At 35.6% G+C, this 17,014-nt stretch overlaps 1 protein-coding gene across 2 annotated transcripts in view; it reads left to right on the top strand.

Moving 5' to 3' along the window:
* atp9b.L (ATPase, class II, type 9B L homeolog) overlaps positions 1 to 17,014 on the top strand; it is a 153,211-nt gene that overhangs the window by 84,922 nt on the left and 51,275 nt on the right. For both annotated transcript variants that reach the window (XM_041566345.1, XM_018267840.2), the window contains exon 12: positions 15,693 to 15,853. In XM_041566345.1, the coding sequence (XP_041422279.1) occupies positions 15,693 to 15,853 (161 nt within the window). The remainder of the gene's footprint in view (positions 1 to 15,692; positions 15,854 to 17,014) is intronic.

Raw genomic sequence — 17,014 nt, 5'->3', positions numbered from 1 at the left:
TGAATTTCGAGTTTATGTGAGTTTTAAAAAACTCACATGAATTTGAAATTCAAATGTGCCTCCAGGTGTCTCAGAGTCTAGCAATCAGGCTGAGCTCAAATGGTAGATTAGAAGGTTAGGGGCATATGAGTATGATGAAAAAAATTATATTAGTCATTATTTGTATTGAAATGGTTTATAATTTACAGTCATATGAAAAAGGTTGGGAACCCCTCTCAGCCTGCACAATACTTTACTCCACTTTCAACAAAAAAGACAGGGGTATGTCTTTCATTTCCCAACATCTGAGTACCGTGGTGCTTTCTGAACAAAAGATATTTAGTGAAGCAGTGTTCAGTTGTATGAAATTAAATCAAATGTAAAACTGGCTGTGCAAAAATTTGGGTACCCTTGTAATTTTGCTAATTTGAATGCATGTAACTGCTCAATACTGATTACTGGCAACACCAAATTGGTTGGATTAGCGTGTTAAGACTTGAACTTATTGGCAGCTGTGTCCAATCATGAGAAAAAGTATTTAAGGTGGCCAATTGCAAGTTGTGCTTCTGTTTGACTCTCCTCTGAAGAGTGACAGCATGGGATCCTCAAAGCAACTCTCATAAGATCTGAAAACAAAGATTGTTCAGTATCATGGTTTAGGGGAAGACTACAAAAAGCTATCTCAGAGGTTTAAACTGTCAATTTCAACTGTAAGGAATGTAATCAGGAAATGGTAGGCCACAGGCACAGTTGCTGTAAAAGTCAAGAAAAATACAGGAGCGGCATATGCGGAGGATTGTGGGAATGGTTATAGACAGGCCCGGACTGTCAATCTGTGGGTTCTGGCAAATGCCAGAGGGGCTGCTGTAAGGTCCCATAGACGGTCACTTTTTAGTGGGCGGGTGGAGGATTATTTGGGCCTCTGTGTACTTGAAATGCCAGGGCCTATTTGGACTCCCAGTCCAGACCTGGATACAGACAACCCAAAGATCACCTCCATAGACCTGCAATAACATCTTGCTGCAGATGGTATATCTGTACATCGTTCTACAATTCAGATCAATTTGCACAAAGAAAATCTGGTTTAGGGGAAGACTACAAAAAGCTATCTCAGAGGTTTAAATTGTCAGTTTCAACTGTAAGGAATGTAATCAGGAAATGGTAGGAAAGGCACAGTTGCTGTAAAACCCAGGTCTGGCAGGCCAAGAAAAATACAGGAACGGCATATGATTGTGAGAATGGATACAGTCAGACAACCCAAAGATCACCTCCATAGACCTGCAATAACATCTTGCTGCAGAATGGTATATTTTTACATCGTTCTACAATTCAGATTCATTTGCACAAAGAAAATCTGTATGGCAGGGTGATGAGAAAGAAGCCCTTTCTGTCCTTGTTAAAGTCGAGGGTCGGATGAATTCAACCCAGTATCAACAAATTCTTCAGGATAATGTTCAAGCATCAGTTACAAAGTTGAAGTTATGCAGGTGTTGGATATTCCAACAAGACTGACCCAAATCTGCAAAGGCATTTATGTAGAGGCAGAAGTACAATATTCTGGAATGGACTTCAAAGTCCTCCTACTTGAATATCATGCAAAATCTATGGGATGATTTGAAGCAGGCTGTCCCTGCTCGGCAGACATCAAATTTAACTGAACTGGAGTGATTTTGTTTGGATGAATTGTCAAAAATACCGCCATCCAGAATCCAGACACTCATCAAAGGCTATAGGAGGTGTCTAGAGGCTGTTACATTTGCAGGAGGCTCAACTAAGTATTTATGTAATATCTCTGTTGGGGTACCCAAATTTATGCACCTGTTCAATTTTGTTATAATGCATATTGCATATTTTCTGGTAATCCAATAAATTTTATGTCACTGCTGAAATAATACTGTTTTCATAAGGCGTGATATATATTAAAAGAAGTTGCTACTTTAAAAAGCTCAGCCAATGATAAACAAAACTCCAAAGAATTAAGAGGGGTTCCCAAACTTTTTCATATGACTGTAAATCATTTCCTTTCACATTGAAGCTTATACCTACTTTACCTACCACAGACACACACACACACAAGAGTCAGTTTTATTAAGAGCCAGTCAACCTTTGGTTTAATAAATTAAATAGCCCAAACATGCATAGTGAGAAAATACAAACTCTTTTCAATGAAGTAATGCTACAAAATAAAAAACAGTTTGACAAAAGGCAGAATAAAAAATGAAGACCATTAACTCATTTTACTTTGTTTATCTGTATATATATATATATATATATATATATATATATATATATATATATATATATATATATATATATATATATATATATATATATATATATATATATATATGCCAACAATGTTTTGTGTTGGGTTTCTGTAACTTTAGTACAGCTGCATATTGAAGAAACAGGCCAGTAAGCCTTCCGATAACCATTTTTCATTCATTTGCATATTTGAGTATTTGTCCTTACAGGCCCATCTTCTTTGCAAAAACAATATAAACGTTCAATTGACTTTTTTAGATATTGTTTATATTTTCTCTAAGATCTACATTCACCCTGCTAGATTTGTAAGTTGATAAGCTTAGCTGTTGGATGTTCCTTCAGCAACATATTATATTAATGTAATTTAGAGAACAAGAAGAATCTTCTGATTTGAAGCCTAAACTGTCCCCTGTGGCACTTGCACAGCTGATAATCGCAAACTAAAAAGATGTGTATATCAAATAGTTTACAAAATGAAGCCAGCTGTGTTTCCCTACATACTGTGGCTTCCTGACATGCATCATTAAACCTTATTAGCTACTTCCTTTTACAAAGATTCTTGTAGTCTTGAACATTGCATATTAACATTTTCTGCCCCTCCAACTGGAAATTATTTGCTTTATTGCAGAGTGTCAACTTGCTCTAGTTTCTGATGCAATGTAATTGGTACTTTAGAGTATAATCATAGTGAAATACCACTCCATGCATCTCTTTATTTGGAAATTAATACAGACCTTTTCACTTTATCTGTCAATCTGGATAACTTTTCCCACAATCCCCAACTGTTGGGATTTCTTACAAACCATTAAGTATGTAACGGATGGTAAAATGACTTCAGCAGCATAAAATACTAGAAAAATGCAGAGCATCCATGTAAATTAATTTCACGTTTCGCAAGGTGCAAGAAATAAACATTCTAAATGGATTGATGATGTATAACGTGCTGGTTAATTTAATCATCTGCATACAATTAACTTGGCTGCGATTAGGGCAAGAAAAAGTGTGGTGATATTCTGTTTTATTTGTACAAAAAAAAAAAGAAATGCAGGAACCGTAATTTGTAAAAGATGTAATTGCTTAGAGAATTTCTTGATTGGCTTTTTAGAGAAAATTGAGGCTTTATTGGTTTACTCCGCTATAGAACTATGTTACATTTATAGTTTCTATGATTTATTTATGCTGCACATTTTATAACATTACAATCCTTTTTTTGTTTATTATATTATGAGCATATCTATAATTAACTTGCAGCATATAATATAAACTTGTAGCAATAATAACCAAATTATAGGAACATTATACCTTGTTTCTAAGTAGCAATAAACATTCCAGTAATTTTTCTGAAGGTGTTCAGTTATTATAATTTATTCTTAGGGAGCCTTAATTGTCTGTATGTGAACGGGAGGAGCAAGGTGTGCTCTTCAGGGGTAATCATATCTATAGACTCTAAAGAAAGTTTATACTATTGGCCAGACAACCAGGACATATTGTGGAAACGTACTTTTAAATACAAAAATTAATAACTTTTGCATAAAGTATCTCTCACACTCTTATACATGGAAATTATCTAGTTTCACCTCTAGCTCTAGTTCGTTTCTCCATACAGTATGTTTTTTTCCCCGAATGTTTTAGTATTTGCACAAAGGAATATATCCTGAAGTGGACAAATACTAAATAACAGGAGAATTCCATCTTGCAGAAGTAGGCCAACACATTTACATAGATAATTATGTGGATAGATTTTTCATGTTGCAAAATCTATTATATGTGTGGAAGAATTTTTGGAAAGAGGACCCATTGATTTAGTAAATGTTATACTGTTAGTTGTATACTTGCCAGTATTAACAGGTTACGCCCATGTACTATCTATATTGTGCCCCAATCCTGCTTATTTCCAATACACCAAGTCCAGTATTGTCCCATGAAAAATATGGCCCCAAAAATTACAGGAAAGGTTCTTCATTTTTGGATACCTTTTATTTATCTGCAACTAACTACAAATAGCTTTACAGTTTCTGTTTACTATTGTAGACTGGGATATTACAGGCATGACCTAAAATAAAGAGGTTCATCTTAGCAAAAGCTATTTAACTTAAAACTCAACTAGGAGCCTTCTTCCAATATCTTCCACACCAATACCACTTCCAATTGTTCACCTTTTCAGTTCAGATCTTTTGAGAAAGTTCACCAGAAATAAAAATTTTCAAATGCTTTCTCTTTTATAAAAAGAAATGTATTCGCTAATCTATCAAATTAGAACATTTTTCATAAACAGAAAGCTATTGAAAAAAGTTCTGTCTGGGACCAACTGAACTGATACAATCTTTGGAAAGCCCATTGAAAGACATAAATCTGGGCATAGGGTGTGTGTAGTGGAGCCTTAGGGACTGGTAAGATTTTTTTTTTATCACTCAAATACGCTTTATTGAGATAGCATGGTTATTACATCATTATCTGTGACATTACACAGGCAAGACATTTAGGGGCAGATTTATCAAGGGTCAAATTTGAGTTCATGAAAGTTATTTAAATCTCCCATGAACTCTAAAATCGACCAATTGCAATTTATTAAAAAAATGTAATATATGAAACTCGGGTGAATGGGATCGACCCGCAAACTCGAATCTAGTTTGATTCAAGTTTGCGGGTCGATCCCATACACCCGAGTTTCAAAAATTCAAATTGATTTGAATTTGATTCAAGTTTTATCTCCGCAAAAAAAAAAAATAGTCGAATTTGAGTTCTTTAAGGGTCAGTGTATGATAAATTGGGGTGGTAAAGAAAAACTTATTGGTGTGCAATCTCAGTAATATTAAGTGTATCATATGATTATTCTTGTTCATTTGTATGTTTATAGGGATTACAGGTATTTTTGTTGGTGTCATTTGTTCTTGTTGTAGAATTTGTTCCATTGTTCCCAGTTGCGGTTGTCACTAAGATGATGGTTCCTAGCCCTTAGATCTTCTCTTTTAAATTATATGTTAGTCAATTTCTCCTAATGTATTTGCATATGTTTGGACCTCCAGTTTCTTCATGGCTCTCGCGATTAGTCTCCTTGCTGCTGTAAAGATGTGAGTTATAATTTTTTCCATCATCCTGTCTCTAAGTATTTTTAACCTTTTCCGTATCACTGATCCCCCAATTAACTTGCATTTTGTTAAATTTGTGCAGTATTTGTTTGTTTATTTCTAAAACATGAATGGTGCTTGACTGCTCAAAGCAATTGAACACAATTGAAGTGAAGTGTTCATCTGCTTTTATAAATGTGTCAGTTTCTTAAACATTTCTTTAAGGGTGATGGCACATGTTAAGATTTGTTGCCCGTGGATAAATTTGCGCTACCATGGGCGACAAGTCTTCCAAAAATGCCATCCCCTTTGTTAACATTTGAATTGCCACAAGTAAATTACATTACTCTTAGCAATTTGGCTTAATTGCTGGAAAATACTAATAAAGGCATAAAATTGCATTTTTTACAGCTTGAAAGACTTTTCACAAATATTTACCTCAGTAGGATATTATGGGGCAGATTTATCAAAGGTCGAGGTGAAGTTTCGAAGTGAAAAACTTCAAATTGGAGCTGTTTTTTGTGTACTTCGACTAGGGAATAGTCATACTTCGATTCGAATTTGAAAAAACTTCGAAATTGAAAGGTCAAATTTTTTTGAAGTACTGTATCTTTAAAACTTCGACTTGCCACCTAAAAGCTGCCAAACTGCTGTTTTAGCCTATGGGGGACCTCCTACAACCTGTATGGAGGCAATTGGGGGAGTTTGGGAGATCGAAGGTCAAAGTAAATACGATCATACTTCTATTCAAAGTTTTTTTTAACTTCGATCTTCGATCTCCCAAACTCCCCCAATTGCCTCCATTTGAAATAGGCCAAATTCGGCCCACTTCGACCCCAACAAAAACTTCTACCTCCATTCGGTTGGTCTTTTTGAATTCGAAGTTTGACGTTTTTTTAACTTCGACCTTTGATAAATATGCCCCTAGGTGTTGAAAAAGATGAGTAAAGAAATGCTTTGATAATGGAATAGATTTCATAAATGGAAAAAAATTGAATGGATCAACAGTTTGACTGTTTATAAATCTGCCCCTAAACCAAAAATATTTTACCAATAATCAATTGTTACTGCAGGCCAGACTGGCAATCTGTAGGTTCTGGCTAATTTCAGAAGAGCCATGGATACGCTTTTGGGCACATACAATACCTCTGTTCCCTTACCCTAGATTTCTTTCCACTCAAAACTGGAAAAAAATGTAATTGTCAATGCAAAAAAAAAAAACTACATTTATTGTTCCTTTATAATATTTTCTCATGAGTGAAAAGATGTGAAAAATATTTTTTGTTTCCTGAGTTTCCCATTGGCTTGCCTAGAATTACATTTTCTTACAACTTAGCCTTTGTTAAACCTCTCCCTAAACCACAACATGTAATTTACTGGACTATCATCTATTGACTTTTTCACTTTTTTATTCACATTCTTATTCCTTAAAGGAGAAACAACCCCCTTAATGAAAAACAAACTCTACCCCACCCCACATCAACCCTCCTCCCTCTTAACTTTTTACTTACCCCTGGGCGCAGATTCAGGGATCTGAATTCATGGCAGCCATCTTCCAGGTCTTCGGTAATCTGAGAATGAGACTGGTGGATCGGTGCATGCGCAGTTGGAGCAATTTCCCGTTTTGCGACAACTGCACATATGCCGAAATGGACGGAAATTGTAGAGGCGCCGGAAGAAGACACGAAGACCTGGAAGATGGCTTCTGTGAACTCCGATCTCTGAATCTGCACCGAGGGGTAAGTAAAAAGTTAGGGGCATTTGCCCGGGGTAGCAGCTAGCCTGGGGGGAGGGGGTATATGTGGAGTAGGATGGTAGGGTTTTTTTTTAATAAGTGGTTTCTCCTTTAAGGGAATATCATCATGTACCAAGCAGTTTTTCAAACCCTAGCGTGTCCTTATGCATTATGTAGTAAACTAATGCTCTGTGAATACAATATAGTGAAGGAATGTGGTAACCATGACCCAATAAAGAAGCATTTTAAAGTGTAAACAGCTAACATTTTTTTCTGTTAATGACACATACTGACCAAGATTTACCTATAAAATTAATTACAGAATATATTCACTTGGGAGCATCATTTGTAAAAAGGAAAACCAAGAATATTGAAATCTTGGGCATTACGTCCATCAAGAGAACATTTCAAAAGTTATATTTAATGTTAATACATTGAACATGTGCACAATGTTGCATTTTTTTCAAAAAATTCAAAGAAATATTTCACATAGGCTGTAAACTGGCACACATTTTGAATACCAGATTAACTGTATAAGCAGAGACCCATAAAATAACTGTTTAGATATATTTCTTTTTTTTTTTTTTTCAAAAAGGGCCAGTTTAATTAAATGAAACAGAAACTCAAGCATTTGACCCTAGGATTTCTTTTATATGAGTGATTGTTTAAGTCTCCGATGTCATTGAAAGCCCAGGTTATTGAAGTAATTATTCTAAATTGGTGGGTGGTCTTGAGAAAACCATTTAGAATTGATAGCTTCCTATGCAGAGCAACATACCATTAGAAATGCAATAGGTATAGAGATTTTAGTTCCTGAAACTATTAAGCTTTATGGTACCCTGAGACACAGTTTCCATGCTCTTAGCCATTTCAGCTATTCATATAAACAGTAGTAATTACCTAATCATTCCCCCATGTATATTATATCATTAGACATTTCGTTGATTTCAGTATTTTTGCTATATTATGACTATTAAGAAGAAACATCACTTCATTATAGTGATAGCACCTGACTACAGAATTCTGTCCATGCACAGAGTGGCCCTATATTGCTGGAATATTTTCCAGGATTTTTTTTTTTACTTAAAAGTGTTTTTTTTTGAGAAATTGTTTTTTATTAATTATTGACATTATTGATAGTTATAGCCTGCGGGATACTGTTGATTTTGGCCTGCTAACATTTTTACGAACACAAGCACAAAGTCATGCAGAATTTAGCATGCTATGCTATGAAAAAGTACATCTTGCACCTTGTTCAGAAGTTATGCCCTGGTCAAACCCAAGGGAGCTCTTGACACCTCAAATATCACCTTCTTCGAAGAGGCGTTACTTGTACTTCAGCTGACTTAATCACACACTCAAATTATTTGCTTTTAGTTAATCGAATGTTAATGGTGTAAAGGTAAATAAGTAACACAAAGACCACCCACACTAATTTTAACAAACTAGTACTGCAGCAAATACTGCAGTATTTTGCTGCTACATTGGTAATCCCATTTTAGTTGCAATGCACACTACTCTGGGCACCTAGAATTTGCAGAAGTTCTGGGTGGAAATTATGCATTGTGTATAAATAAAACGGTGATATGTTGCACCGTCTGGGAGGCCCAGTCATGAAAGTTTGAAATTTAGTGGGTTTAGAACTTTTACAAACCATGATTAAACTGTATGAGGCCAATTAACTAAAGGGCGAATTTTCACTAGCGACTTCGGTAGGTGTAAATTTGTTACCACTATGCTAATTTACTAAAATGCAAAGTTGCGTCTCAGCAGCCGAATGCTGTCAAATTTTCAGTAGTGTTACTTTGGCAGTACTAGCATTTTATAGCAAAGTTTCGCTAGCCTTAATTTCTGCCTAGCAAAACTTCGTTAGTACTCTTGCGCTTAGGTCTATTTGAATAGGGCGGGTACATAAAAGTCGTATGGATGTATTTATTAGAGATGTTGGTGCAAATGCTTGAAGTGGCCACTTTTTATGACAAATGTCCAAGGAACCATAATAAAGACATAAAAGATCCTCTAACACCCTAGACATGAGCCCACCCCTAAAACAAATGTGGCATGCCCCTCAAATGTCTGGAAAAAAATGTTAATGAATTTCCGGCATACAGGACATGTTATCCTTGACATAAGATTGAGGAAGATGTAGCTTAATTTTATCATTTTGCCTGGTCTAAGGTGGCAAAGGAAACTCTGGCGAAAAAAGTAACGTTCATTAAATTCCCACTTTAGTGAATTTGTGGCGTAACGACCGTTCTCCAGAGCAAAAAGTCGACTGTGATAGGGTGCGAACGTACACTAGCCACACTCTCTTTAGCTAGTGAATTGTCCTCTATGCCTGTTAGTAGATTGGAGATTTCCCTGTGTATTGGATTTCTGGCAAATTGTCTCTAGTGACGGCCACTTCGCCCTTTAGTGAATCTGCCCCTTTTTTTCTAAAACCGTGAATGCCGTGAAAGTTATTAAAGTATCTGAATATATAAGTACAGACGGGGAAAAAATTGCTGAACAATCTGAAAAAAAAATTGAATATTTCTAAAACCTCTAAAAATTCTAGTTTTGTGGACCAATTACAAAAAACATTTGAAAGGCTGAATGGCTAAAAAAAAAGTTCAACATGCATTGACTTCTATTCTATGGTACCTTGTCTAATTTTACTTGGAGAAGTCTTGTATTAGAGTTCTTCGTGGTTTTTACAGTTCATAAATCACACATTTTTTGAGTTTTATAGAAATTTTTTCAAAAACATATTTTAGAGAAAAAAAGTAAATATGGATGCTAGTAAACCATATTAGACCATGTAATCATAATCCAGATAATGATTTTTTCATCTGATTCCATTTATAAGGAACATGTATTGTAGTAAGATATGTTCCAGTTTCTCTCATAAGCAGCAATGGATATCTACCAAAAAAACCCACCAACATAATATTATCTTCCCATTAATCAAACAACAATAGTTAAAATGAATTTTAGCTATATTTTTCAATATTAGGTGATTTCTTTTTTTGCTTTTTCTTAAGCAAAGATAATGCATTTTTGTTTAAAGGCAGAGTGGCATTGTACTGTATTTATTAGCAGTCTCTTTAAGCAACCCTCTTATTTAATGAAGAAGCCACCACTGGTGTGACGAGCACTAACTTTTCCTGTTATACTTGTATTGTAGAAAAGTAAGGAAAGTCCATGAATCCTTTTTTATTTTAGATTTTTTAAAAAGAAAAGTGAAGAACACTTTGCAAGTCTGCCGTGTGAAACGGTTTCTCTTTACAAGTGACAGGTAATGTCAGGCTGCAGCACCCTCTTCTGTTGCAAACAAGATATAGCCTTTTTCAGGTGCTTTACCCAAAACTAGCCATCAATATTTTTTATCATGAAATTGTCTGAAGAATACATTTTGACTCTCTTGTTTGCACGTGCATCCGTTTTTTTAAACAGCATCATTACTTTAAATTTCTTAATAAGGGTTATTGAATGTACTTGGATGAGGGGAAAGATTTCTGCAGTGGATTATAGAAAGTGTTTTGATATTCTATTGAATCCTTGTTGGTTTTCATGTAGCAGCCCTAATTGTATCCTTGCACTGCATGTATTATTTGGTCTTTTGTACATAACTTGAAAGAAGTGTCAAATGGAAGTTAGGAGAACTCCATGGGAAAATGGTATTATGAGATGAGACACTGGGGGGTTCTGTTTCTTAGGAGAACTATACACAGTGTTTTACCTTGTGCTAAATTATTTCATTTGTGGCCTTGCAGACTTTGCAACTTAAGTTCTCTTGTTGTGCAAATGATCTCACAGTAGCTCAGAGCTTGAGTTTGGGCACTTAAACTTTCTAGTGCTAGAAGAAGCCATACACATTCCAGTAATGTGACAGATGTAGTTTGCTTGACCTTTTCCATACACAACTGCCTTCAAAGCAACAACGATCAGTGCCTGCCTGTATGAAAGAAGTTAATAAGAATACTGTACTTACCCTTTATTGTTGAATACACCATTACTTGTGTTAGGACCATTAGCTACTTTAAACTTGCTCCGTAAATTAAGAAAAGCTAAATGGAGTTGTGATTGCTGCCATTAGTGGCATTTTAGATTATACGAACAATTATAGTCTTCATTATCTTTGAACAATCCCGTTTACTAAACCATTGTGTTTATGTTAGACATTATGTAAAATATTTCCCTTGGAGATGATTATTTCCAGCAGCGTATTTAATTTGCCTTTTGCAGTCATATGAAAAGATCAGATATTATGATACATCAGAATAATCCACACATAGTTGGTAAAATCATTAGCCCTCTTCATGTATTTTTATTCCTTTACAGTTTTTTTTATATAGACTGGAATAATTGGAGACTGTAATGGGTTAAAAAACGAAATGCCAATTAATAGGGCACATGACATGAAACAGAAAACAACTATTAAGATAAACGAAAAAAAATCACATAAAAATTCTATTTTCTATTATGTTTGTATCTTTCTTTCTTTACTGGAGTTCATATCATGGTGGGCAATGCGATAACTACTATTTTCAAGCCTGTTACTTAATGACCGTGCTTCGTATGTCACAGAGACAACAATGGTGCATTGCACATGGATATAGATGCATGGATCCCACTGCTTGCATTACTAATTACTGCTTGCTTTTCTGTTAAAGGTTTTTTTTTCAAATAATAGATGCCTGTCGGGAAGAGAGTGAATGTTTTTGTTTGAATAGGCTGCTAATAGGAGGCTTTTTCTTGGAGAACTTATCGGATATGAGTATATACTGTAGCACTTGATCTGTTGTGTGGAGGCTAAGGCTCCCTATTCTGTGCCTAGGATTCCCATATTAAAAGATTCTTGCACATTTTGATAGACCTGATATACTCTGGATAAGTAAGCTAAAGAAGATTTTACACTGCTATGCAGAGTAGGAAGTCATTTCCCTGCCTCAAGTTTATATGTTTGGGCAGGTGGATACCGCCTGGATGTATTTGAGTTATAGTTGGTTTGGATGCTTGGATTTGTAGCTTACCAACATCTGGTTGAACTCCATCTGTCCATCACTTTTTATAGCTTGACCTTCCTTAACAATTGTAATGACCTTTGGTCCTTTGTTATCTTTGGGCTCAGATAAGCAGGTAGGTTTGTGGTGGTTTTTCATATGTGAAATTTCATTCAGCTCTACATATATAACCATGAAAGTTACTCCCTCCCTTTTGTGCTGCTGAAACAGTCTTCCTACTCTCTTAAAGTCCACCTCGAATTGTACGTATGAAAGGCTTCTATTTCCTCCTATTGTTTGTCAACTCTTTGCACAACATTTATTTCCTAATGGCTTTAGCTGTTATCCCCAGTCACCTGTCCTCTCCCATTAAAAAGTTATTAAAGCTTTGAAGTATCTGCATATGAATGCCCAATGGACTACATTAAATGTTTCTATTTTGTCAGTGGCCTTTTTGTCTCAAAAGAAACTTTGTATTCATTCAGGCTGTGTCTGTCTCTGCTTTTACAGTCTTACTTTTATGATGCAGAGAAAAGTGTGAGGTAGCAGTTATGCATATTGTGAGACAGTGATTCTTTATTTTAATACAAAAAAAAAGACCAACTCTAGAAAGCTAGATTAAATCATTCCTTTCACTTTTTAATGGGATTTGGATGAATAGAGTAAAATATGCACTTTGCATTCATTGATAGCATCTTTAGGTTGAGGTAATTGAGTCTTTTTTTCCCTGACTGAATGAATAATGACTTCATCTGATCCTCAGCGAGGCCTGAAACTTAGACCGCCTTTGTCAACGCAAAAAGATCTGGGCTTTGAAACATGCTGTACTTCCCTGGCTTAATTTTTCTTCATTTTAATCCAAAAACCTATTTTTCTCAATAATTCAAGCATAAACTATGTAGTGGTGGAAGCAGTGGAAATTGCCAGATATTTGTCCTCGTTGTGCTGCTTTTAAAATGCAGCTAATAAATTAGCCACTGTGGTCCTGCTCTGATCTGTTCTCAAGGGAAAGCGTAGCCCATGCACAAACAAGAGCACAAACAGAACTATTGCAATATATTCCTTATAGATTCCTTTCTGTGATGGAATGTTTTGTTTTTTAGCCTTTCAAAAGAGTTTATCAAGATGAACAGCTCTTAATATGTTGTAGGACCTGAAGGATGTTACTTTCCCATACTGTACACAAAGTGTCATCCTTTCATTATGGTGTGTGTTGATTACTGCCTACTGCAAAACCATAGTTAACTATAATTGTATATATACTTATATAATTATATATATATAATTATATACTGACTTATGTCAGATAACTAACTCACATGTTAAAAATGGACTCCACTGCTAAGTAAGATGTGTATATGCATGTAGTATATATATATATATATATATATATATATATATATATATATATATATATATATATATATATATATATATATATAGATATGTATATATATACATACATACATACATACATACATACATACATACATACATACATACATACATACTAGGGATGCACCGAATCCAGGATTCGGCCAGGATTCGGCCGAATCCTCGTGCCTGGCCAAACTGAATCCGAATCCTAACTTGCATATGTAAATTAGGGGCAGGTAGGGAAATCACGTGACTTTTCGTCACAAAAGTAGAATTTTTTCCACTTTTTCCTTTCCTGCCCCTAATTTGTATATGCAGGTTCGGTATTCGGCCGAATCTTTGACCAAGGATTCAGGGATTCGGCCGTATCCCAAATAGTGGATTCGGTGCATCCCTAATATATACACAGTCATATGAAGAAGTTTGGGAACCCCTCTTCTTAATTCTTTTTTTTTGTTTATCATTGGCTGAGCTTTAAAATTAGCAACTTCCTTTTAATATATATCACATGCCTTATGGAAACAGTAGTATTTCAGCAGTGACATAAAGCCTCCTTTTGTAAATGTAACAGCCTCTAGATGCTTCCTATAGCCTTTGATGAGTGTCTGGATTCTGGATGGACCATTCGTCCATACAAAATCTCTCCAGTCTAGTTAAGTTTGATTGCTGCCAAGCATGAACAGCCTGCTTCAAATCATCCCATAGATTTTCGATGATATTCAAGTCAGGGTACTGTGACGACCATTCCAGAATGTTGTACTTCTCCCTCTGCATAAATGCCTTTGTAGATTCGGAAGTGTGTTTAGGGTCATTGTCTTGTTGGAATATCCAACCCCTGCGTAACTTCAACTTTGTGACTGATGCTTGAACATTATCCTGAAGAATTTGTTGATATTGGGTTGAATTCATACGACCCTTGACTTTAAAGGTCATGGGAAAAAATTTTTTTTTCAAAATCCATCAGTTAATAGTGCTGCTCACATGACCAGGGGCAGATGGGAAACTGACAATATGTCTAGCCCCATGTGAGATTTCAAAATTGAATATAAAAAAATCTGTTTGCTCTTTTTATAAATGGATTTCAGTGCAGAATTCTGCTGGAGGAGCACTATTAACTGATGCGTTTTGAAAAAAACATGTTTTCCGATGACAGGATCCCTTTAACAAGGGCCCCAGTCCCTGAACTAACCACACAGCCCCACAGCATGATGAAACCTCCACCAAATTTGACAGTAAGTAGCAGGTGTTTTTCTTGGGATGTGGTCTTATTCTTCCGCCATGCAAATGGATTTTTGGTATAATCAAATAACTCAAATTTTGTCTCATCAGTCCAAAGCACTTTGTTCCAAATTGACTGTGACTTGCCTGAATGAGCTTTTGCATACAACAAGCCACTCTGTATGTGCGCTGAATTGTAGAACGATATACAGATACACCATCTGCAGCAAGATGTTCTTGCAGGTCTTTGGAGGTGATCTTTGGGTTGTCTGTAACCATTCTCACAGTCCGGACCTGCTTGCTTCCAGGGGCAAAGTACTGACCCCTTTTGTATAAATGCTACTAAGAAAATTTACTCCACTTTATACATAATTCCATTTGTTGTTCAGCAGGCAAGGCAGAACAGACCAGCAACTCCTGTGACTGTGAATTCAGTCTAGAGCACTGATGCTTAAACATTGGGCCAAGTTACAATATTGGGTCTCTATGCTGTTCATAGTGGGTCTTTATGACCCGCTTTAGCAAAGTATTGCTATTGTGCTACCATAATCAAGGCAATGCAGAGTCCCAAATTTATTTGGGGCCCTGAAGAAAAAAAGTGTATAGCCAATTAGTAATATGTGCAGATTAATTCTCATAAATCTTCTTAATATAACTTCTTGTGATCCTACATCTAGATGTATTTTTCTAGTCTTTTTTTCTTTACATACTTAAATATGTCCTAAATATTTCTCCCCTTTTTTCCCCAGGCAGAAATAGGTAATGACCGTGAATAGACTTACTGGTTAGGAGCAGGAGCATTGACACCTGAGCCCACCAGGAGCTTTCCTGGTATCCTGGTGGCTTAGTCCGACAATGCACAGGTGCTCCCTTACTAAAGCTAATTCTAAAGAAATGATCTAAATTAATCTTCACTTTATATGTGCACATCTTTAAATGTTGCAAATTTAGTGGCAACTTGAATGAATTTATCAACTCTGTGTTGTATTGGAGTCATGCAAAATCTTGTTTTAGCTTTTTTAAATTACCAAGATTCATCCGATTTCACTGTCATTGCTTTCTCAGGTGGGTATGCTGGACCTTGAGCTGAATCAGCTGACCAAAGCTCTCTTCCTGGCCCTTGTTGCACTTTCAGTGGTGATGGTAACCTTGCAAGGATTTGTTGGGCCTTGGTATCGTTACTTGTTTCGGTTCCTCCTGCTTTTTTCCTACATCATTCCAATAAGGTATGTGCTTGAACCACTTAAAAAAGAGGGATGTCTAATTTCACTGAATGCTGCATTTTCAAACTATATTCTTGGCTGTAAATGAAACTGAGCTTAAAAGGAAGCGAAGAGGAAACATGCCAACAAATCTGCTGATTCTTAAAAGATTTCTGTGCAGGAAGCTATACTGTTGTAGTTTTGTGCAATGTTCGTCTTACCGAAATAATAAGGACAACTACTCCCCCTTGGTAGCTGAATATTTTTATAAGGGCTTGCTGCCTCTCTTCAGTATGGAATGATTGGCATAACCATTACTTTCATTTCAAATAAGGATCAATCTTTATTTATTTATTCAAGTAAAGATACAACAGTGCTTCATGTACAGAGATATTACACACAGAGAGAGGGAAATGTATATGATTTTTTAAAAAGATATGTGCATTATATGTGCACATGTATCTTTAAAAAGGAGCTATGGCTATACACTGGGTTGTTTTGTTAAAGGCTTTATTTGATATACCAACACATTCACTGGAGATGAATGGAGATGCATGGATATTGTTTACAATTGTCACATTGTATAAACAGTATTTTTCACTTTCAGGTGGTTCATCTTTAAGTTAACTTTTAGTATGTTATAGAGTGGCAAATTATAAGCAACTTTTCATTTGGTCTTCATTTTTTATGTTCTATTGTTTTTGCATTATTTGCCTTCTTCTTTTGACAGCTTTCACTTTCACTTTCACTGACCCCCATCTAAAAATCAAATGCTCTGTAAGGCTACAAATATATTGTCATTGGTACTTTTTATTACTCCTCTTTCTATTCAGGCTTCTCCTATTCATAGTCCAGTCTATTATTCAAATCAGTGCATGGTTGCTAGGGTAATTTGGGCTCTAGCAACCAGATTGCTGAAAATAACTAGAAAACCACAAATAAAAATAAATGAAAACCAATGGAAAATTGTATAAGAATAACATTCTCTACATCATACTAAAAGTTAGTTAAAAGGTGAACAACCCCTTTAACCTTTAGAAAGGCCCCAAGCAGCTGAAAAACAGAAACTGGGATTGCGGACCACCTTTATTGTGTATTTTGTGTATAATATATAAGTCGAGTCCTGTATTGGTGCATTCAGATATTATAAGTACTAAATCAGAAAATGAAACCGCACTCACAGGA

This window comes from Xenopus laevis, chromosome 6L, assembly GCF_017654675.1.
Source record: "Xenopus laevis strain J_2021 chromosome 6L, Xenopus_laevis_v10.1, whole genome shotgun sequence".
Taxonomy (NCBI): Eukaryota; Metazoa; Chordata; class Amphibia; order Anura; family Pipidae; genus Xenopus; species Xenopus laevis.
This window is presented reverse-complemented; position numbering and strand designations above follow the sequence as displayed.